Genomic DNA, 22,950 nt, shown 5'->3' with positions numbered 1-22,950 from the left:
CAGCTCAGGTGACAACATTTTTCTGTAAAATTGCTTAGTTTTTATTTACAGTAATAAAAAATAAAAAAAATAAAAATGCAAATTTTACAGTAAAATTCAAGCAACTCAGCCGTCTTTTTTTTTTTTTTACCGTAAAAACTTTTAAACCTTAAAAAATTCTTGCAACTGAGGTGCCTTTTTTCTTTTTCAACCATAAAAAACGTTTTTTTACCGTAATAAACTGTAGTGCCGTTTTGGCATTTACAGTAATACACCGAAAAATTTAGTTGTTGATTTGCGGTAAAAAAACAAAAACAAAAAAAAAATAAACAAAACAGGTAACTCAGTTCAGGTGCCAAAAATTTACTTTAAAATTGCAGTTTTTTTTTGTTAAAGTAAAAAAACAACAAATGTACATTTTACAGTAAAATTCTGGCAACTGAGCTTTTTTTTTTTTTTTTTTACCATAAAAACAGCAATACTGTTTTTCCATTTACAGTAATATACACTACATTTTGAGGTGAAATTATTGCTGTTTTTTGTTTCATTTTTATTTACAGTAAAAAAACAAATGTACATTTTACAGTAAAATTTTTACCAAAGCTCAGGTGCTAAAATGTTTCTGTAAAGTTGCTTCGTTTTTATTAACAGTAAAAAAAAAAAAAAAAAAAAAAAGCAAATTATACAGTAAAATTCAAGCAACTCAGCCGTCTTTTTTTTTTTTTTACCGTAAAAACTTTTAAACCTTAAAAAATTCTTGCAACTGAGGTGCCTTTTTTCTTTTTCAACCATAAAAAACGTTTTTTTTACCGTAATAAACTGTAGTGCCGTTTTGGCATTTACAGTAATACACCGAAAAATTTAGTTGTTGATTTGCGGTAAAAAAAACAAAAACAAAAAAAAAATAAACAAAACAGGTAACTCAGTTCAGGTGCCAAAAATTTACTTTAAAATTGCAGTTTTTTTTGTTAAAGTAAAAAAACAACAAATGTACATTTTACAGTAAAATTCTGGCAACTGAGCTTTTTTTTTTTTTTTTTTACCATAAAAACAGCAATACTGTTTTTCCATTTACAGTAATATACACTACATTTTGAGGTGAAATTATTGCTGTTTTTTGTTTCATTTTTATTTACAGTAAAAAAACAAATGTACATTTTACAGTAAAATTTTTACCAAAGCTCAGGTGCTAAAATGTTTCTGTAAAGTTGCTTCGTTTTTATTAACAGTAAAAAAAAAAAAAAAAAAAAAAAGCAAATTATACAGTAAAATTCAAGCAACTCAGCCGTCTTTTTTTTTTTTTTACCGTAAAAACTTTTAAACCTTAAAAAATTCTTGCAACTGAGGTGCCTTTTTTCTTTTTCAACCATAAAAAACGTTTTTTTACCGTAATAAACTGTAGTGCCGTTTTGGCATTTACAGTAATACACCGAAAAATTTAGTTGTTGATTTGCGGTAAAAAAAACAAAAACAAAAAAAAAATAAACAAAACAGGTAACTCAGTTCAGGTGCCAAAAATTTACTTTAAAATTGCAGTTTTTTTTTGTTAAAGTAAAAAAACAACAAATGTACATTTTACAGTAAAATTCTGGCAACTGAGCTTTTTTTTTTTTTTTTTACCATAAAAACAGCAATACTGTTTTACCATTTACAGTAATATACACTACATTTTGAGGTGAAATTATTGCTGTTTTTTGTTTCATTTTTATTTACAGTAAAAAAACAAATGTACATTTTACAGTAAAAATTTTACCAAAGCTCAGGTGCCAAAATGTTTCTGTAAAGTTGCTTCGTTTTTATTAACAGTAAAAAAAAAAAAAAAAAAAAAAGCAAATCATACAGTAAAATTCTAGCAACTGAGACGCCTTTTTTTTTTTTTTTTTACCGTAAAAACTTTTAAACCTTAAAAAATTATTGCAACTGAGGTGCCTTTTTTCTTTTTCAACCATAAAAAACGTTTTTTTACCATAATAAACTGTAGTGTCGTTTTGGCATTTACAGTAATACACCGAAAAATGTAGTTGTTGATTTGCAGTAAAAACAAAAAAAAAAACAGGCAACTCAGTTCAGGTGCCAAAATTTTACTGTAAAATTGCAGGTTTTTTTTGTTAAAGTAAAAAAACAACAAATGTACATTTTACAGTAAAATTCTGGCAACTGAGCTTTTTTTTACCATAAAAACAGCAATACTGTTTTTCCATTTACAGTAATATACACTACATTTTGAGGTGAAATTATTGCTGTTTTTGTTTCGTTTTTATTTACAGTAAAAAAACAAATGTACATTTTACAGTAAAAATTTTACCCCAGCTCAGGTGCCAAAATGTTTCTGTAAAATTGCTTCATTTTTATTAACAGTAAAAAAAATTTTTTTTAAAATTGCAAATTTTACAGTAAAATTCTAGCAACTGAGCTGCCTTTTTTTTTTACCGTAAAAACTTTTAAACTTTAAAAAATTCTTGCAACTGAGGTGCCTTTTTTCTTTTTTAACCATAAAAAATGTTTTTTTACCGTAATAAATTGTAGTGTCGTTTTGGCATTTACAGTAATACACCGAAAAATGTAGTTGTTGATTTGCAGTAAAAAACAAAAACAAAAAAAAATTAAACAAAACAGGTAACTCAGTTCAGGTGCCAAAAATTTACTTTAAAATTGCAGTTTTTTTTGCTAAAGTAAAAAAACAACAAATGTACATTTTACAGTAAAATTCTGGCAACTGAGCTTTTTTTTTTTTTTTTTTACCATAAAAACAGCAGTACTATTTTTCCTTTGACAGTAATATACACTACATTTTTAGGTGAAATTATTGCAACTTACCATATATATATTTTTTTACATTTTAGTTTTAAAAAAATATACAAATTAAATACATTTAAAAAAAATGTTGCAATAATAGTATTCAGTGTTGGGTTACTTGTCCCTGTAGTGCACAGCTCTCGCCACAGGGGGCGACACAAGACAGGAAGAAACTATGCTATAGGGGTTTTATTTTGGAATCACACCGGAAGTGTGAGTGCCTGCGTTGTGGACGACTTGACACTTTTGAATCTCCACTTTAAACTCACTTTTTTTGCCAGCAAGTGTAAGATCTTGGCCTGGGAGAGTCTGTGATGGACGTGAAACAGCCCATCCCCGGGTAGGTTTTATACTCTTTATTATATTCTGATGTATATTTTGTCTTTATTTCCATGACAATCTGAATTTAAACAGCACTAAAGATGTACTTGCCTTCCTCACAGAGGTGTGCCAGGTGGTGAAGGCAAAGAGAAGTTCATGACAAGTCAGCAGGTTGCCTTTTACAGGTGTGTTTACTTCCATTCTGTCATATTCAACTTGAATGTTTTATTATTATTTTATTTCATGCAATCAAATGATGTCAAACTCATGTTTTTGTAGTTAAATAACATATTTCTTATGTATTTTTTATATCAAAATGCAGTATGTATATTAAATATTAATATAGTGTGCTGCCTATATATTTATTTTGTATTTCCAAAATAAAAATTGATGCGTGTTGACTGGTTTTTTGCAAAATTCTTAACTAATATTTTATAATTAAAATGATGATTTTCTTGATTCATACAGAATTATTTTGTTGGACTAAACTAATATTTTTGAGTTAATATTATTCATTATGTTCTTGTTCGGTGCAGTTTTATTTTGTTAAACTTAACTATTTGTAATTAAATATAAATTCACATTTTATAGTTTTGGGCAATTTTTGTCATACTTAACTATATATTTTGCAATTCAAATCACGATTTTATTGATTTATACAGGATTATTTTGTTGGAATAAATTCATATTTATGTGTTCAGTATGTTCTTGTTTGTTGCAGTTTTATTTTGTTAAACTAAACTAATATATTTGTAAATAAATATAAATTATAATTTTTATGGGAGCAATTTTTGTTATACTTACCTAATATGTAGTTATTAAAATAATTATATTCCAGATTTATACAGAATATTTTTTTTGATTAAACTAATATTTATGTGTTGAAATATTATTCAGTATGTTCTTGTTTGGTGCAGTTTTATTTTGTTAAACTAAACGAATATATTTGTAATTGATAATGAATTAATATTTTCTTGTTATGTGCAGTTTTCGTTATATTCGACTAATATTTTGTAATTAAAATTTAGATTTTCTTGATTTATACAAAATTATTTTGTTGGGTTAAACTAATATTTTTGTGTTGAAATATTATTCAGTATGTTCTTGTTTAGTGCAGTTTTATTTTGTTAAACTAAACTAATACATTTATAATTAAATATTTTAAAAAATGGTGACGTTTTTGTTATACTTAAGATTTTTTCATTAAAATCATTATTTTAGTCACTTATACAGGATTATTTTGTTAGAATAAACTCATATTTTTGTGTTGAAATATTATTCATTATGTTCTTGTTGGTGGTGCAGTTTTATTTTGTTAAATTAAACTAATATATTTGTAATTAAATATAAATTTAAATTTTTTGGTTTTGTGCAGTTTTTGTTATACTTAAGTAATATTTTGTAATTAAAACGATGATTTTCCTGATTTATACAGAATTATTTTGTTGGAATGAACGAATAATTTTGTGTTTAAATATTATTCGGTATGTTTTTGTTTCGTGGAGTTTTATTTTCTTAAACTAATATATTTGTAATTAAATACAAATTCATATGTTTTTGTTTTGTGCAATTTCTGTTATACTTTTAATATTTTTTAGTTAAAATCATTATTTTATGTACTTATACAGAATTATTTTTGTTGGATTAAACTAATATCTTTGTAATTAAATACAAATTAATATGTTCTTGTTTTGTGCAGTTTTTGTTTTACTTAACTAATATTTTGTAATTACAATTATTATTTTATTTATACATAATTATTTTGTTAGATTAAACTCATATTTTTGAGTTAATATTATTCATTATGTTCTTGTTTGGTGCAGTTTTATTTTGTTAAACTAAACTAATATATTTGTAATTGAATATAAATTTATATATTTTTTGTTTTATGCAACTTTTGTTATACTTAACTAATATTTTAAAATTAAAAGCATTATTTTATTGATTTATACAGGATTATTTGTTGGAATAAACTAATATTTTTGTGTTAAAATCTTTTTCAGTTTGCTCTTGTTTGGTGCAGTTTTATTTTGTTAAACTAAACTAATATATTTGTACTTAAATATAAAATAATATGTTTTAGTTTTGTGTAGTTTTTTTTTTATACTTGCCTAATATTTTGTAATTAAAATGATGATTTTCTTGATTTATACAGAATTATTTTGTTGGAATAAGCTAATATTTTTGTGTTGAAATATTATACAATATGTTCTTGTTTGGTGCAGTTTTATTTTGTTAAACAAAACTGTTTGTAATTCAATATAAATTCACATTTTCTTGTTTTGGGCAATTTTTGTTATTCTTAACTAATATTTTGTAATTAAAATCCCGATTTTATTGATTTATACAGGATTATTTTGTTGGAATAAACTCATATTTATGTGTTGGATTATTCATTATGTTCTTGTTTGGTGTAGTTTTATTCTGTTAAACTAAACTAATATATTTGTAAATAAATATAAATTACTATTTTTTTGGAGCAATTTTTGTTATACTTACCTAATATATAGTTATTAAAATAATTATATTCTAGATTTATACAGAATTATTTTTTTGATTAAACTAATATTTATGTGTTGAAATGTCATTCATTATGTTCTTGTTTGGTGCAGTTTTATTTTGTGAAACTAAACTAATACATTTATAATTAAATATTTTTAAAAAATGGGGAGATTTTGTAATGCTTAACTAATATTTTTTTATTAAAATCATTATTTTAGTCACTTATACAGGATTATTTTGTTGGAATAAACTATTATTTTTGTGTTAAAATATTATTCAGTATGTTCTTGTCTGGTGCAGTTTTATTTTGTTAAACTAAACTAATATATTTGTAATTAAATATAAATTGATATGTTTTTGTTTTGGGCATTTTTTGTTATACTTGCCTAATATTTTGTAATTAAAATGATGATTTTCTTGATTTAAACAGAATTTATTGTTGGATTTAACTAATATTTTTGTGTTTAAATATTATTCAGTATGTTTTTGTTTCGTGGAGTTTTATTTTCTTAAACTAATATATTTGTAATTAAATATAAATTGATATGTTTTTTTGGGGGGCAGTTTTTGTTATACATAATATTTTGTAATTAAAATTTTAACTATCTTGATTTATACTGAATTATTTTGTTGGAATAAACTAATATTTTTGAGTTAAAATCATTCAGTATGTTCTTGTTTGGTGGAGTTTTATTTTGTTAAACTAAGCCAATATATTTGTAATTAAATATAAATTGATAATTTCTTGTTTTGGGTATTTTTTGTTATACTTAACTAATATTTTGTAATTAAAATGATGATTTTCTTGATTCATAGAGAATTATTTTGATGGATTAAACTAATATTTTTGAGTTAATATTATTCATTATGTTCTTGTTTGGTGCAGTTTTATTTTGTTAAACTAAACGAATATATTTGTAATTAATTATAAATTAATATTTTCTTGTTTTGTACAATTTTTGTTATTCTTAACTAATATTTTGTAATTAAAATGATGATTTTCTTGATTTATACAGAATTATTTTGTTGGAATAAACTAATACTTTTGTGTTAAAATATTATTCAGTATATTTTTGTTTCGTGGAGTTTTATTTTGTTAAACTAATATATTTGTAATTAAATATAAATTCTAATTTTTTTCTTTTGTGCAATTGTTGTTATACTTATCTAATATTTTGTAATTAAAATGATGATTTTCTTGATTTATACAGAATAATTTTGTTGGATTAAACACATTTTTGAAATAATATTATTCATTATGTTCTTGTTTGGTGCAGTTTTATTTTGTTAAACTAAACGAATATATTTGTAACTAAATATAAATTAATATTTTCTTGTTTTGTACAATTTTTGTTATTCTGAACTAATATTTTGTAATTAAAATGATGATTTTCTTGATTAATACAGAATTATTTTGTTGGAATAAACTAATATTTTTGTGTTAAAATATTATTCAGTATATTTTTGTTTGGTGCAGTTTTATTTTGTTAAACTAAACGAATATATTTGTAATTGATAATGAATTAATATTTTTTTGTTTTGTGCAGTTTTCGTTATATTCGACTAATATTTTGTAATGAAAATTTAGATTTTCTTGATTTATACAGAATTATTTTGATGGATTATACTAATATTTTTGAGTTCATATTATTAATTATGTTCTTGTTTGGTGCAGTTTTATTTTGTTAAACTAAACGAATAAATTTGTAATTAATTATAAATTAATATTTTCTTGTTCTGTACAATTTTTGTTATTTTTTACTAATATTTTGTAATTAAAATGATGATTTTCTTGATTTATACAGAATTATTTTGTTGGAATAAACTAATATTTTTGTGTTAAAAATGATTCAGAATGTTTTTGTTTCGTGGAGTTTTATTTTGTTAAACTAATATATTTGTAATTAAATATAAATTCAAATTTTTTTTTGGTGCGATTGTTGTTATACTTAACTAATATTTTGTAATTAGAATGATTATTTTATTGATTTATACAGAATAATTTTGTTGGATTAAACACATTTTTGAAATATTATTCAGTATGTTCTTGTTTGGTGTTGTTTTATTTTGTTAAACTAATATATTTCTAATTAAATATAAATTCACATTTTTTTCTTTTTTGCAATTGTTGTTATACTTAACTAATATTTTGTAATTAAAATGATTATTTTTTTGATTTATACAGAATAATTTTGTTGGATTAAACACATTTTTGAAATATTATTCATTATGATCTTGTTTGGTGCAGTTTTATTTTGTTAAACTAAACGAATATATTTGTAATTAAATATAAATTAATATTTTCTTGTTTTGTGCATTTTTTGTTATACCTGCCTAATATTTTGTAATGAAAATGATGATTTTCTTGATTTATACAGAATTATTTTGTTGGAATAAACTAATATTTTTCTGTTAAAATCTTATTCAGTATGTTTTTGTTTGGTGGCGTTTTATTTTCTTAAACTAATATATTTTTTTTTGTTAAACTTAACTAATATTTTGTAATTCAAATCATTATTTTCTTGATTTTTACAGAATTATTTTGTTGGACTAAACTCATATTTTTGTGTGGGAATATTATTCAGCAGTTTTATTTGGTTAAACTAAACTCAAATATTTGTAATTAAATATAAATTCACATTTCCTTGTTTTGTGCAATTTTTGTTATTCTTAACTAATATTTTGTAATTAAAATGATGATTTTCTTGATTTATACAGAATTATTTTGTTGGAATAAACTAATATTTTTGTGTTAAAAATTATTCAGAATGTTTTTGTTTCGTGGAGTTTTATTTTGTTAAACTAATATATTTGTAATTAAATATAAATTCAAATTTTTTTTTGGTGCGATTGTTGTTATACTTAACTAATATTTTGTAATTAGAATGATTATTTTATTGATTTATACAGAATAATTTTGTTGGATTAAACACATTTTTTAAATAATATTCATTATGTTTTTGTTTGGTGTTGTTTTATTTTGTTAAACTAATATATTTCTAATTAAATATAAATTCTAATTTTTTTCTTTTTTGCAATTGTTGTTATACTTAACTAATATTTTGTAATTAAAATGATTATTTTTTTGATTTATACAGAATAATTTTGTTGGATTAAACACATTTTTGAAATATTATTCATTATGATCTTGTTTGGTGCAGTTTTATTTTGTTAAATTAAACGAATATATTTGTAATTAAATATAAATGAATATTTTCTTGTTTTGTGCATTTTTTGTTATACCTGCCTATTATTTTGTAATCAAAATGATGATTTTCTTGATTGATACAGAATTATTTTGTTGGAATAAACTAATATTTTTCTGTTAAAATCTTATTCAGTATGTTTTTGTTTGGTGGCGTTTTATTTTGTTAAACTAATATATATTTTTTTGTTAAACTTAACTAATATTTTGTAATTAAAATCATTATTTTCTTGATTTTTACAGAATTATTTTGTTGGACTAAACTCATATTTTTGTGTGGGAATATTATGCAGCAGTTTTATTTGGTTAAACTAAACTAAAATATTTGTAATTAAATATAAATTCACATTTCCTTGTTTTGTGCGTTTTCTAATGTAATATTTGTGTTATTGATTTATAAAATTTTACCTTTCCATGCAGCATAATTTAGTTGCAGGTGTGACACAACAATATTATATTCTATTATTGCATTTGTGAATTCCTACCAACATATTGTGTTGATATTTGGAAGGCGCCAGACCCGAGGTCCCGGGATGCAGTTCCAGGCTCTTCTGGACACGTTGGTGCTCACGGAGAAGGGGGCCCGATTTCAAGTGCTGGAACCAGGAAGTCAGGTCAGCTGAAAAAAGAGTTTGTCTTTAAAAACAATATTTGTGAAACACATTTTTAGGATGTTGACTTTTTGCCGGAAGGACCAGCTCTCCAACAAAAGTCAACATTTGTTTTGTAAACACATGAATTCATTCATTCATCCCCTGAGGGATTTGATGGGAGAAAATAGGTTATCTACCAACGACTTGTGCCAAAATTGCTACTGTAAAATTGCATTAGCGGTAGAAAATGGATGGATGGATAAGAATTAGCATGTCACTAAACATGAAGTACACGTTTGTGTACTTATGGACTAAGTACATCACATCAAAAGATGATTCTTAGTTTTTATTCTAATTAGGGTCCAATAAGCCCAAATAGCAAAGATAAATCAAAAAACTAAAGCAAATTTTACAGAAAAATACTGGCAACTGAGCTGTTTTGTTTTTGTTTTTTTAACCATAAAAACTTGTTTTACTGTAAAAAAAAAAACCATGGTGCCGTTTTTGGCATTTACAGTAATACACCGAAAAATCTAGTCGTTGATTTGCGGTAAAAATAAATAAATTGATAAAAAATGGCATGTCAGCTCAGGTGCCAAAATTTTACTGTAAAATTGCAGTTTTTTTTATTTACAGTAAAAAAAACAAGTGCAAATTCAACAGTAAAAATCTGGCAACTGAGCTGCTTTTTTTTTTTTTTTTTAACTGTAATAAACCGTGGTGCCGTTTTGGCATTTACAGTAATACACCGAAAATTCTAGTCGTTGATTTGCGGTTAAAAAACAAACAAAACAAAAAATGGTAATCAGTTCAGGTTCCAAAATTTTACTGTAAAATTGCGTTGTTTTTTTATTCACAGTTAAAAAAAAAAACTAATGCAAATTCTACAGTAAAATTCTGGCAACTGAGCTGCTTTTTTTTTTTTTTACTGTAATAAACCGTGGTGCCGTTTTGGCATTTACAGTAATACACCGAAAATTCTACACTTGTTTATTTACGGTAAAAAAAAAAAACAACAACAGAAAAACTGGCAGCTCAGGTGCCAAAATTTTACTGTAAAAGTGTTGTTTTTTTACCGTAAAAAACAACACAAATGTACATTGTACAGTAAAATTCTGGCTACCGCGGTTGCTTGATTTGCGGTAAAAAAACAAAAACAAACAAAAAACCTGGCATATCAGTTCAGGTTCCAAAATTTTACTGTAAAATTATTATGTTTTATTTACAGTAAAAAAAAAAAGTTTTTAATGCAAATTTTACAGTAAAATTCTGGCAACTGAGCTGCTTTTTTTTTTTTTAAACTATAAAAAAAACGCCGTTTTGACATTTACAGTAATACACCCAAGAATCTACACTTGTTGATTTGCGGTAATAAAACCCCCCAAAACAAAACAAAAACTGGCAAATCAATTCAGGTGCCAAAATTTTACTGTAAAATTGCTTTTTTTTAAAATTTACAGTAAAAAAAAAGTTACACAAAAAATGACAATTTTACAGTAAAATTCTGGCAACTGAGATTCCTTTTTTTTTTTTTTTGCCATAAAAACTTTTTTTTTTTAACTGTGGTGCCGTTTTGGCATTTTAAATAATACAATGAAAAATCTCCACCTGTTGATTGGCGGAAAAAACAAAACAAAAAAACTGGCATGTCAGCTCAGATGATAAAATTTTACCGTAAAGTTGCGTTTTTTTATTTTATTTTAATTGGAAAAAAAACAAACGTAAATTTTACAGTAAAATTCTGGCCAACTGACCTGCCTTTTTATTTTTCAACCATAAAACTTTTTATACTGCAATAAACGTTTTGGCATTTACAGTAATACACTGAAAATTCTAGCCGTTGATTTGCGGTTAAAAAAAAATTAAAAATGGCATGTCAGCTCAGGTGCCAAAATTTTACTGTAAAATTGCGTTTTTTTATCTACGGTTAAAAAAAAACAAATGCAAATTCTACAGTAAGATTCTGGCAACTGAGCTGCTTTTTTTACTGTAAAAGTGTGTTGTTTTTTTACAGTAAAAGGGGGAAAAAAAGTACATTTTACAATAAAATTCTGGCGACTGAGGTTCCTTTTTTTTTTGCCATAAAAACTTTTTTTTTTACTGTAATAAACCGTGGTGCCGTTTTGGCATTTACAGTAATACGCCGAAAATTCTACACTTGTTGATTTGCGGTAAAAAAACAAAAAACAAAAAAAAACCTGGCATATATTAGTTCAGGTTCCAAAATTTTACTGTAAAATTCTTATGTTTTATTTACAGTAAAAAAAAAAAGTTTTTAATGCAAGTTTTACAGTAAATTTCTGGCAACTGAGCTGCTTTTTTTTTTTTTAAACTATAAAAAAACGCCGTTTTGACATTTATAGTAATACACCCAAGAATCTACACTTGTTGATTTGCGGTAATAAAAACCCCCAAAACTAAACAAAAACTGGCAAATCAATTCAGGTGCAAAAATGTTACTGTAAAATTGCTTTTTTTTTAATTTACAGTAAAAAAAATGACAATTTTACAGTAAAATTCTGGCAACTGAGATTCCTTTTTTTTTTTTTTAACTGTGGTGCCGTTTTGGCATTTTAAATAATACAATGAAAAATCTCCACCTGTTGATTTGCGTAAAAAACAAAACAAAAAAACTGGCATGTCAGCTCAGATGATAAAATTTTACCGTAAAGTTGCGTTTTTTTATTTTATTTTAATTGGAAAAAAAACAAACGTAAATTTTACAGTAAAATTCTGGCAAACTGACCTGCCTTTATATTTTTTAACCATAAAACTTTTTATACTGCAATAAACGTTTTGGCATTTACAGTAATACACCGAAAAACTACACTTGTTGATTAGCGGTAAAAATAAATAAATAAAAATGGCATGTCAGCTCAGGTGCCAACAGTTTTACTGTAAAATTGCATTTTTTTTAAATTTACAGTAGAAAAACAAATGCAAATTTTACAGTAAAATTCTGGCAACTGAGCTGCCTTTTTTTTTTACTGTAATAAACCGTGGTGCGGTTTTGGCATAACAGTAATACAACAACAAATTTGGTTGTTGATTTACGGTACAAATAAATAAATAAATAAATAAAAAATGGCACGTCAGCACAGGTGCCAAAATTTTACTGTAAAATTGCTTTTTGTTTTATTTACAGTAGAAAAACAAATGCAAATTTTACAGTAAAATTCTGGCAACTGAGCTGCCTTTTTTTTTTACTGTAATAAACCGTGGTGCGGTTTTGGCATTAACAGTAATACAACAACAAATTTAGTTGTTGATTTACGGTACAAATAAATAAATAAATAAAAAATGGCACGTCAGCACAGGTGCCAAAATTTTACTGTAAAATTGCTTTTTGTTTTATTTACAGTCAAAAAAACAAAAGCAAATTTTACAGTAAAATTCTGGCAACTGAGCTGCTTTTTTTTTTACTGTAATAAACCGTGGTGCCGTTTTGACATTTACAGTAATACACCGAAAATTCTACAGTTGTTGATTTGCGGTAAAAAAAACAAAAAAAACCCCTTGCATATCAGTTCAGGTGCCAATATTTTACTGTAAAATATTTTTTTTATTTACAGTAAACAAAAAAATTAATTTTAAATGCAAATTTTACAGTAAAATTCTGGCAACTGAGCTGCTTTTTTTTTTTTTAACTATAAAAATATACTGTTTTGGCATTTATAGTAATACAGCCACAAATCTAGACTTGTTGATTTGCGGAAATAAAAAAAACGAAACAAAACAAAAACTAGCAAATCAGTTAAGGTGTCGCAATTTTACTGTAAAAAGGCTTTTTTTTAAATTTACGGTAAAAAAAGTTACAAAAAAAAGGAACATTTTACAGTGAAATTCTGGCAACTGAGATTCCTTTTTTTTTATTGCCTCAAAAACTTTTTTTTACTGTAACAAACCGTGGTGCCGTTTTGGCATTTACAGTAATACACTGAAAATTCGACACTTGTTTATTTACGGGAAAAAAAAAAACAACAACAGAAAAACTGGCAGCTCAGGTGCCAAAATTTTACTGTAAAAGTGCGTTGTTTTTTTTACCGTAAAAAACAAAACAAATGTACATTGTACAGTAAAATTCTGGCGACTGAGGTTGCTTTTTTCTGCCATAAAAACTTTTTTTTACTGTAATAAAAAGATGATTTACCAAGGACTTGTGTTGTTGTTGTCAGACCAAGCTGCTGGCTTGTGTGTCATTTACAGTAAATTTACAGCAAAAAAAAAAAACAAAAGCAAATTTTACAGTAAAATTCTGGTAACTGAGCTGCCCTCTTTTTTTCTTTTTTTACCATAAAATATTTTTTATACTGTAATAAACTGTGGTGCCATTTTGGCATTTACAGTAATTTTACTGTAAAAAAAAAAATCAAATTTTTATTTTAATAAAAAAAAAAAAAAAAAAACATGTAAATTTTACAGTAAAATTCCGGCAACTGACCTGCCTTTTTTTTAACCATACAACTTTTTTTTACTGCAATAAACTGTGGTGCCGTTTTTGCCTTTATAGTAATACACCGAAAAACTTGTTTGTCAGCTCAGGTGCCATAATTTTACTGTAAAATTGCTTTTTTTTATTTACAGTAAAAAAAAAAAAAATTTTTAAAAAGCAAATTTTACAGTAAAATTCTGGCAACTAAGCTGCCTTTTTTTTAACCGTCAAACTTTTTTTTTACTGTAACAAACCGTGGTGCCGTTTTGGCATTTACAGTAATACACTGAAAATTCGACACTTGTTTATTTACGGTAAAAAAAAAACCACAACAGAAAAACTGGCAGCTCAGGTGCCAAAATTTTACTCTAAAAGTGTGTTGTTTTTTTACCGTAAAAAACAAAACAAATGTACATTGTACAGTAAAATTCTGGCGACCGCGGTTGCTTTTTTTCTGCCATAAAAACTTTTTTTTACTGTAATAAAAAGATGATTTACCAAGGACTTGTGTTGTTGTTGTCAGACCAAGCTGCTGGCTTGTGTGTCATTTACAGTAATACACTCAAAAATATAGTTGTTGATTAGCGGTAAAAATAAAAAAATGGCATGTCAGCTCAGGTGCCAAAATTTTTGCTGTAAAATTGCATTTTTTTAATTTACAGTAAAAAAAATAAATTAAAAAAAAGCACCTTTTACAGTAAAATTCTGGCAACTAAGCTGCCTTTTTTTTTTAACCGTCAAACTTTTTTTTTTTACTGTAATAAACTGTGGTGCCGTTTTGGCATTTTGAAAATTCTACACTTGTTTATTTACGGTAAAAAAAACAACAACAAAAAACAAAAAAAGTCGCATGTCAGCTCAGGTGCCAAAATTTTACTGTAAAATTGCTTTTTTTTTTATTTACAGTAAAAAAAAAAAATTTTTTTAAAAGCGCATTTTACAGTAAAATTCTGGCAACTGAGCTGCCTTTTTGTTTTTACCATCAAACTTTTTTTTACTGTAACAAACCGTGGTGCCATTTTGGCATTTACAGTAATTTTACTGTAAAATATATATATATTTTTTTTTTATAAAAAAAACAAATAAATAAAAAATTTACATCAAAATTCTGGCAACTGACCTGCCTTTTTTTTTTTACCATAAAACTTATTTTACTGCAATAAACTGTGGTGCCGTTTTGGCCTTTATAGTAATACACCCAAAATCTACAGTTGTTGATTTGTGGTAAAAAAAAAAACAAAAAAAACTTGCATGTCAGCTCAGGTGCCAAAATTTTACTGTAAAATTGCTTTTTTTTTTATTTACAGTAAAAAAAAAATTTTTTTAAAAAGCGCATTTTACAGTAAAATTCTGGCAACTGAGCTGCCTTTTTTTTAACCGTCAAACTTTTTTTTTTACTGTAATAAACTGTGGTGCCGTTTAGGCATTTACAGTAATACACTGAAAATTCTACACTTGTTTATTTATGGGGAAAAAAAAACAACAACAGAAAAACTGGCAGCTCAGGTGCCAAAATTTTACTCTAAAAGTGTGTTGTTTTTTTACCGTAAAAAACAAAACAAATGTACATTGTACAGTAAAATTCTGGCTACCGCGGTTGCTTTTTTTCTGCCATAAAAACTTTTTTTTACTGTAATAAAAAGAGTTTACCAAGGACTTGTGTTGTTGTTGTCAGACCAAGCTGCTGGCTTGTGTGTCATTTACAGTAATACACCCAAAAAAGAGTATTTACCAAGGACTTGTGTTGCTGTTGTCAGACCAAGCTGCTGGCTTGTGTGTCATTTACAGTAAATTTACAGCAAAAAAAAAAACAAAAGCAAATTTTACAGTAAAATTCTGGTAACTGAGCTGCCCTCTTTTTTTTTTTTTTTTACCATAAAATATTTTTTATACTGTAATAAACTGTGGTGCCATTTTGGCATTTACAGTAATTTTACTGTAAAAAAAAAAAATCAAATGTTTATTTTAATAAAAAAAAAAAAAAAAAAAAACATGTAAATTTTACAGTAAAATTCTGGCAACTGACCTGCCTTTTTTTTAACCATACAACTTTTTTTTACTGCAATAAACTGTGGTGCCGTTTTTGCCTTTATAGTAATACACCGAAAAACTTGTTTGTCAGCTCAGGTGCCAAAATTTTACTGTAAAATTGCTTTTTTTTATTTACAGTAATAAAAAATTTTTTTTTTTTAAAGCGCATTTTACAGTAAAATTCTGGCAACTGAGCTGCCTGTTTTTTTAACCGTCAAACTTTTTTTTACTGTAATAAACTGTGGTGCCGTTTTGGCATTTACAGTAATACACCCAAAAATCTAGTTGTTGAATTATGGTAGAAAAAAAACAACAGAAACTTGCATGTCAGCTCAGATGATAAAATTTTACTGTAAAATTGCATTTTTAAAATGTTCTTATTTTAATAAAAAAATAAACACATATATTTTACAGTAAAACTCTGGCAATTGAGCTGCCTTTTTTTTATACCATAAAACTTTTAATGTAATAAACTGTGGTGCCGTTTTGGCATTTACAGTAATACACCCACAATTCTACACTTGATTTGCGGTAAAAAAACAACAACTGGCATGTCACCTCAGATGATAAAATTTTACTGTAAAATTGCATTTAAAAAAAATTTTTTTTTTTAAATAAACACGTAAATTTTACAGTAAAATTCTGGCAACTTAGTTGCCTTTTTTTTTTTTTACCATAAAATCTATTTTTTACTGTAATAAACTGTGGTGCCGTTTTGGCATTTACAGTAATACACTGAAAACTCTACAGTTGATTTACGGTAAAAAACAACAAAAAAACCTGGCAGTTTAGGTGCCAAAATTTTACTGTAAAAGTGTGTTGTTTTTTCACAGTAAAAGGGGGGAAAAAAAGTACATTTTACAATAAAATTCTGGGGACTGAGGTTCCTTTTTTTTTTGCCATAAAAACGTTTTTTTACTGTAATAAACCGTGGTGCCATTTTGGCATTTACAGTAATACACCCAAAAATCTAGTTGTTGATTTGCGGAAAAATAAATAAATAAATAAAAATGGCATGTCAGTTGTGCCAAAATTTTACTGAAAAATTTAAAAAAAATTTTATTTACAGTAAAAAAAAATGCAAATTTTACAGTAAAATTCTGGCAACTGACCTGCCTTTTTTTTTAACCATACAACTTTTTTTTACTGCAATAAACTGTGGTGCCGTTTTTGCCTTTATAGTAATACACCGAAAAACTTGTTTGTCAGCTCAGGTGCCAAAATTTTACTGTAAAATTGCTTTTTTTTATTTACAGTAAAAAAAAAAAAAAAATTTTAAAAAGCAAATTTTACAGTAAAATTCTGGCAACTGAGCTGCCTTTTTTTTTTTAACCGTCAAACTTTTTTTTACTGTAATAAACCGTGCTGCCGTTTTGGCATTTACAGTAATACACTGAAAATTCGACACTTGTTTATTTACGGAAAAAAAAACCACAACAGAAAAACTGGCAGCTCAGGTGCCAAAATTTTACTGTAAAAGTGCGTTGTTTTTTTACCGTAAAAAACAAAACAAATGTACATTGTACAGTAAAATTCTGGCGACTGAGGTTGCTTTTTTTCTGCCATAAAAACTTTTTTTTACTGTAATAAAAAGAGTATTTACCAAGGACTTGTGTTGTTGTTGTCAGACCAAGCTGCTGGCTTGTGTGTCATTTACAGTAATACACTCAAAAATATAGTTGTTGATTAGCGGTAAAAATAAAAAAATGGCATGTCAGCTCAGGTGCCAACATTTTTACTGTCAAATTGCATTTTTTAAATTTACAGTAAAAAAAAACCACAAGCAAATTTTACAGTAAAATTCTGGTAACTGAGCTGCCCTTTTTTTTTTTTTACCATAAAATGTTTTTTCTACTGTAATAAACTGTGGTGCCATTTTGGCATTTACAGTAATTTTACTGTAATTTTTTTTTTTTAATTTTAATAAAAAAAAAACATGTACATTTTACAGTAAAATTCTGGCAAACTGACCTGCCTTTTTTTTTTAACCATAAAACTTATTTTACTGCAATAAACTGTGGTGCCATTTTGGGCTTTATAGTAATACACCGAAAATCTACAGTTGTTGATTTGTGGTAAAAATAAAACAACAAAAAAACTTGCATGTCAGCTCAGGTGCCAAAATGTTACTGTAAGACTGCTTTTTTTTTTTATTTACAGTAAAAAAAAAGCAAATTTTACAGTAAAATTCTGGCAACTGAGCTGCCTTCTTTTTTAACCTTCAAACTTTTTTTTTTACTGTAATAAACCGTGGTGCCATTTTGGCATTTACAGTAATTTTACTGTAAAATAATTTATTTTTTTTTTTAATAAAAAAACAAATAAATAAAAAATTTACATCAAAATTCTGGCAACTGACCTGCCTTTTTTTTAAACCATAAAACTTATTTTACTGCAATAAACTGTGGTGCCGTTTTGGCCTTTATAGTAATACACCGAAAATCTACAGTTGTTGATTTGTGGTAAAAAAAACCAAAAAAAAAACTTGCATGTCAGCTCAGGTGCCAAAATTTTACTGTAAAATTGCTTTTTTTTTTATTTACAGTAAAAAAAAATTTTTTTAAAAAGCGCATTTTACAGTAAAATTCTGGCAACTGAGCTGCCTTTTTTTTTAACCGTCAAACTTTTTTTTACTGTAATAAACTGTGGTGCCGTTTTGGCATTTACAGTAATACACTGAAAATTCAACACTTGTTTATTTACGATAAAAAAAAAACAACAACAGAAAAACTGGCATCTCAGGTGCCAAAATTTTACTGTAAAACTGTTGTTTTTTTACCGTAAAAAACAAAACAAATGTACATTGTACAGTAAAATTCTGGCGACTGCTGTTGCTTTTTTTCTGCCATAAAAACTTTTTTTTACTGTAATAAAAAGAGTATTTACCAAGGACTTGTGTTGTTGTTGTCAGACCAAGCTGCTGGCGCGGGTGTCGCCCTGCAAGAAGCACACAGTCAGGCTGGTGATGGAGGAGCTGGAGCCTACCAGAGCACGTCACCGTGTGCAGGACGTGCTCACCCAGGAGCCGCAGTGCGAGAGGTGAGGACGCTCCCTCCCTCCGTCCGCCTGACCTCTGACCCCGTGACTGTGTCGGGGCAGCTTGAGAGTGGTCCGGCGAGACGGGGACTCGGTGACCATCTCGTGGTCGCTGGGGCGTGACGCCTGTCGTGTCCGGCGACTGCCTTTCGGCGTGGAGATCCTGTGTGAGGGCCGGGTGGTCGTCACCTTCAACCCTCAGGGCAAACTGTGGTTTGAAACGCTGCAGGGACCTCCAGAGTGAGACCTCTTCCTCCTCACCTTATTCCAATGCATTCATTTTTGTCCTCAAAATTCCACACACAATACCCTGTAATGACAATGTGAAAATGACAATATGAGTTGGGAAATTGTGTTAGATGTAAATATAAACAGAATACAATGATTTGCTAATCCTTTTCAAGCCATATTCAGTTGAATATGCTACAAAGACAACATATTTGATGTTCAAACTCATAAACTTGATTTTTTTTTGCAAATAATCATTAACTTTAGAATTTGATGCCAGCAACACGTGACAAAGAAGTTGGGAAAGGTGGCAATAAATACTGATAAAGTTGAGGAATGCTCATTAAACACTTATTTGGAACATCCCACAGACTCTCTCACTATTATGTTGGATCCACTATGGACTGGACTCTCACACTATTATGTTAGATCCACTATGGACTGGACTCTCACAATATTATGTTAGATCCGCTATGGACTGGACTCTCACTATTATGTTAGATCCACTATGGACTGGACTCTCACTATTATGTTACATCCACTATGGACTGGACTCTCACTATTATGTTAGATCCACTATGGACTGGACTCTCACACTATTATGTTAGATCCACTATGGACTGAACTGTCTCACTATTATGTTAGATCCACTATGGACTGGACTCTCACTATTATGTTAGATCCACTATGGACTGGACTCTCACACTATTACGTTAGATCCACTATGGACTGGACTCTCACACTATTATGTTAGATCCACTATGGACTGGACTCTCACTATTATGTTAGATCCACTATGGACTGGACTCTCACTATTATGTTAGATCCACTATGGACTGGACTCTCACACTATTATGTTAGATCCACTATGGACTGTCATACTATTATGTTGGATCCACTATGGACTGGACTCTCACACTATTATGTTAGATCCACTATGGACTGGACTCTCACACTATTATGTTAGATCCACTATGGACTGGACTCTCACTATTATGTTAGATCCACTATGGACTGGACTCTCACACTATTATGTTAGATCCACTATGGACTGTCATACTATTATGTTGGATCCACTATGGACTGGACTCTCACACTATTATGTTAGATCCACTATGGACTGGACTCTCACACTATTATGTTAGATCCACTATGGACTGGATTCTCACGATATTATGTTAGATCCACTATGGACTGGACTCTCACACTATTATGTTAGATCCACTATGGACTGGACTCTCACACTATTATGTTAGATCCACTATGGACTGGACTCTCACACTATTATGTTAGATCCACTATGGACTGGACTCTCACTATTATGTTAGATCCACTATGGACTGGACTCTCACACTATTATGTTAGATCCACTATGGACTGGACTCTCACACTATTATGTTAGATCCACTATGGACTGGACTCTCACACTATTATGTTGGATCCACTATGGACTGGACTCTCACACTATTATGTTAGATCCACTATGGACTGGACTCTCACACTATTATGTTAGATCCACTATGGACTGGATTCTCACGATATTATGTTAGATCCACTATGGACTGGACTCTCACACTATTATGTTAGATCCACTATGGACTGGACTCTCACACTATTATGTTAGATCCACTATGGACTGGACTCTCACACTATTATGTTAGATCCACTATGGACTGGACTCTCATATTATGTTGGATCCACTACGGACTGGACTCTCACACTATTATGTTAGATCCACTATGGACTGGAGTCTCACACTATTATGTTAGATCCACTATGGACTGGACTCTCACACTATTATGTTGGATCCACTATGGACTGGACTCTCACTATTATGTTAGATCCACTATGGACTGGACTCTCACACTATTATGTTAGATCCACTATGGACTGGACTCACTATTATGTTAGATCCACTATGGACTGGACTCTCACTATTATGTTAGATCCACTATGGACTGGACTCTCACACTATTATGTTAGATCCACTATGGACTGGACTCTCACACTATTATGTTAGATCCACAATGGACTGGACTCTCACTATTATGTTAGATCCACTATGGACTGGACTCTCACTATTATGTTAGATCCACTATGGACTGGACTCTCACACTATTATGTTAGATCCACTATGGACTGGACTCTCACACTATTATGTTAGATCCACTATGGACTGGACTCTCATATTATGTTAGATCCACTATGGACTGGACTCACACTATTAAGTTAGATCCACTATGGACTGGACTCTCATATTATGTTAGATCCACTATGGACTGGACTCTCACACTATTATGTTAGATCCACAATGGACTGGACTCTCACTATTATGTTAGATCCACTATGGACTGGACTCTCACTATTATGTTAGATCCACTATGGACTGGACTCTCACACTATTATGTTAGATCCACTATGGACTGGACTCTCACTATTATGTTAGATCCACTATGGACTGGACTCTCACTATTATGTTAGATCCACTATGGACTGGACTCTCACTATTATGTGAGATCCACTATGGACTGGACTCTCACACTATCGTGTTAGATTCACTATGGACTGGACTCTCATATTATGTTAGATCCACTATGGACTGGACTCTCACACTATTATGTCAGATCCACTATGGACTGGACTCTCACTATAATGTTAGATCCACTATGGACTGGACTCTCTCACTATTATGTTAGATCCACTATGGACTGGACTGTCACACTATTATGTTAGATCCACTATGGACTGGACTCTCACTATTATGTTAGATCCACTATGGACTGGACTCTCACTATTATGTTGGATCCACTATGGACTGGACTCTCACACTATTATGTTAGATCCACTATGGACTGGACTCACACTATTAAGTTAGATCCACTATGGACTGGACTCTCATATTATGTTAGATCCACTATGGACTGGACTCTCACACTATTATGTTGGATCCACTATGGACTGGACTCTCACACTATTATGTTAGATCCCCTATGGACTGGACTCTCACACTATTATGTTAGATCCACTATGGACTGGACTCTCACACTATTATGTTAGATCCACTATGGACTGGACTCTCATATTATGTTAGATCCACTATGGACTGGACTCTCACACTATTATGTTAGATCCACTATGGACTGGATTCTCATATTATGTTAGATCCACTATGGACTGGACTCTCACACTATTATGTTAGATCCACTATGGACTGGACTCTCACACTATTAAGTTAGATCCACTATGGACTGGATTCTCATATTATGTTAGATCCACTATGGACTGGACTCTCTCACTATTATGTTGGATCCACTATGGACTGGACTCTCACACTATTATGTTAGATCCACTATGGACTGGACTCTCACACTATTATGTTAGATCCTCTATGGACTGGACTCTCACACTATTATGTTAGATCCACTATGGACTGGACTCTCACTATTATGTTAGATCCACTATGGACTGGACTCTCACTATTATGTTAGATCCACTATGGACTGGACTCTCACTATAATGTTGGATCCACTATGGACTGGATTATCACGATTATGTTAGATCCACTATGGACTGGACTACCACTATACTGTTAGATCCACTATGGACTGGACTCACACTATTATGTTAGATCCACTATGGACTGGACTCTCACTATTATGTTAGATCCACAATGGACTGTCATACTATTATGTTGGATCCACTATGGACTGGACTCTCACACTATTATGTTAGATCCTCTATGGACTGGACTCTCACACTATTATGTTAGATCCACTATGGACTGGACTCTCACTATTATGTTAGATCCACAATGGACTGTCATACTA

The 22,950-nt window shown here is 28.8% G+C and overlaps 1 protein-coding gene across 1 annotated transcript in view; it reads left to right on the top strand.

The window, feature by feature from the left end:
• The first annotated feature begins 3,089 nt into the window (after positions 1 to 3,089).
• Positions 3,090 to 22,950, top strand: part of ganc (glucosidase, alpha; neutral C) — a 75,794-nt gene continuing 55,933 nt past the window's right edge. Inside the window, exons 1-5 of the mRNA XM_061886898.1 lie at positions 3,090 to 3,115; positions 3,219 to 3,281; positions 9,315 to 9,417; positions 18,771 to 18,898; positions 18,959 to 19,135. Coding sequence (XP_061742882.1) covers positions 3,090 to 3,115; positions 3,219 to 3,281; positions 9,315 to 9,417; positions 18,771 to 18,898; positions 18,959 to 19,135 — 497 coding nt within the window. The remainder of the gene's footprint in view (positions 3,116 to 3,218; positions 3,282 to 9,314; positions 9,418 to 18,770; positions 18,899 to 18,958; positions 19,136 to 22,950) is intronic.

The sequence above is a fragment of the Nerophis ophidion genome, linkage group LG24 (assembly GCF_033978795.1).
Source record: "Nerophis ophidion isolate RoL-2023_Sa linkage group LG24, RoL_Noph_v1.0, whole genome shotgun sequence".
Classification (NCBI taxonomy): Eukaryota; Metazoa; Chordata; class Actinopteri; order Syngnathiformes; family Syngnathidae; genus Nerophis; species Nerophis ophidion.
The sequence above is the reverse complement of the archived record's forward strand: the minus strand, read 5'-3'. Positions and strand labels throughout refer to the sequence as shown.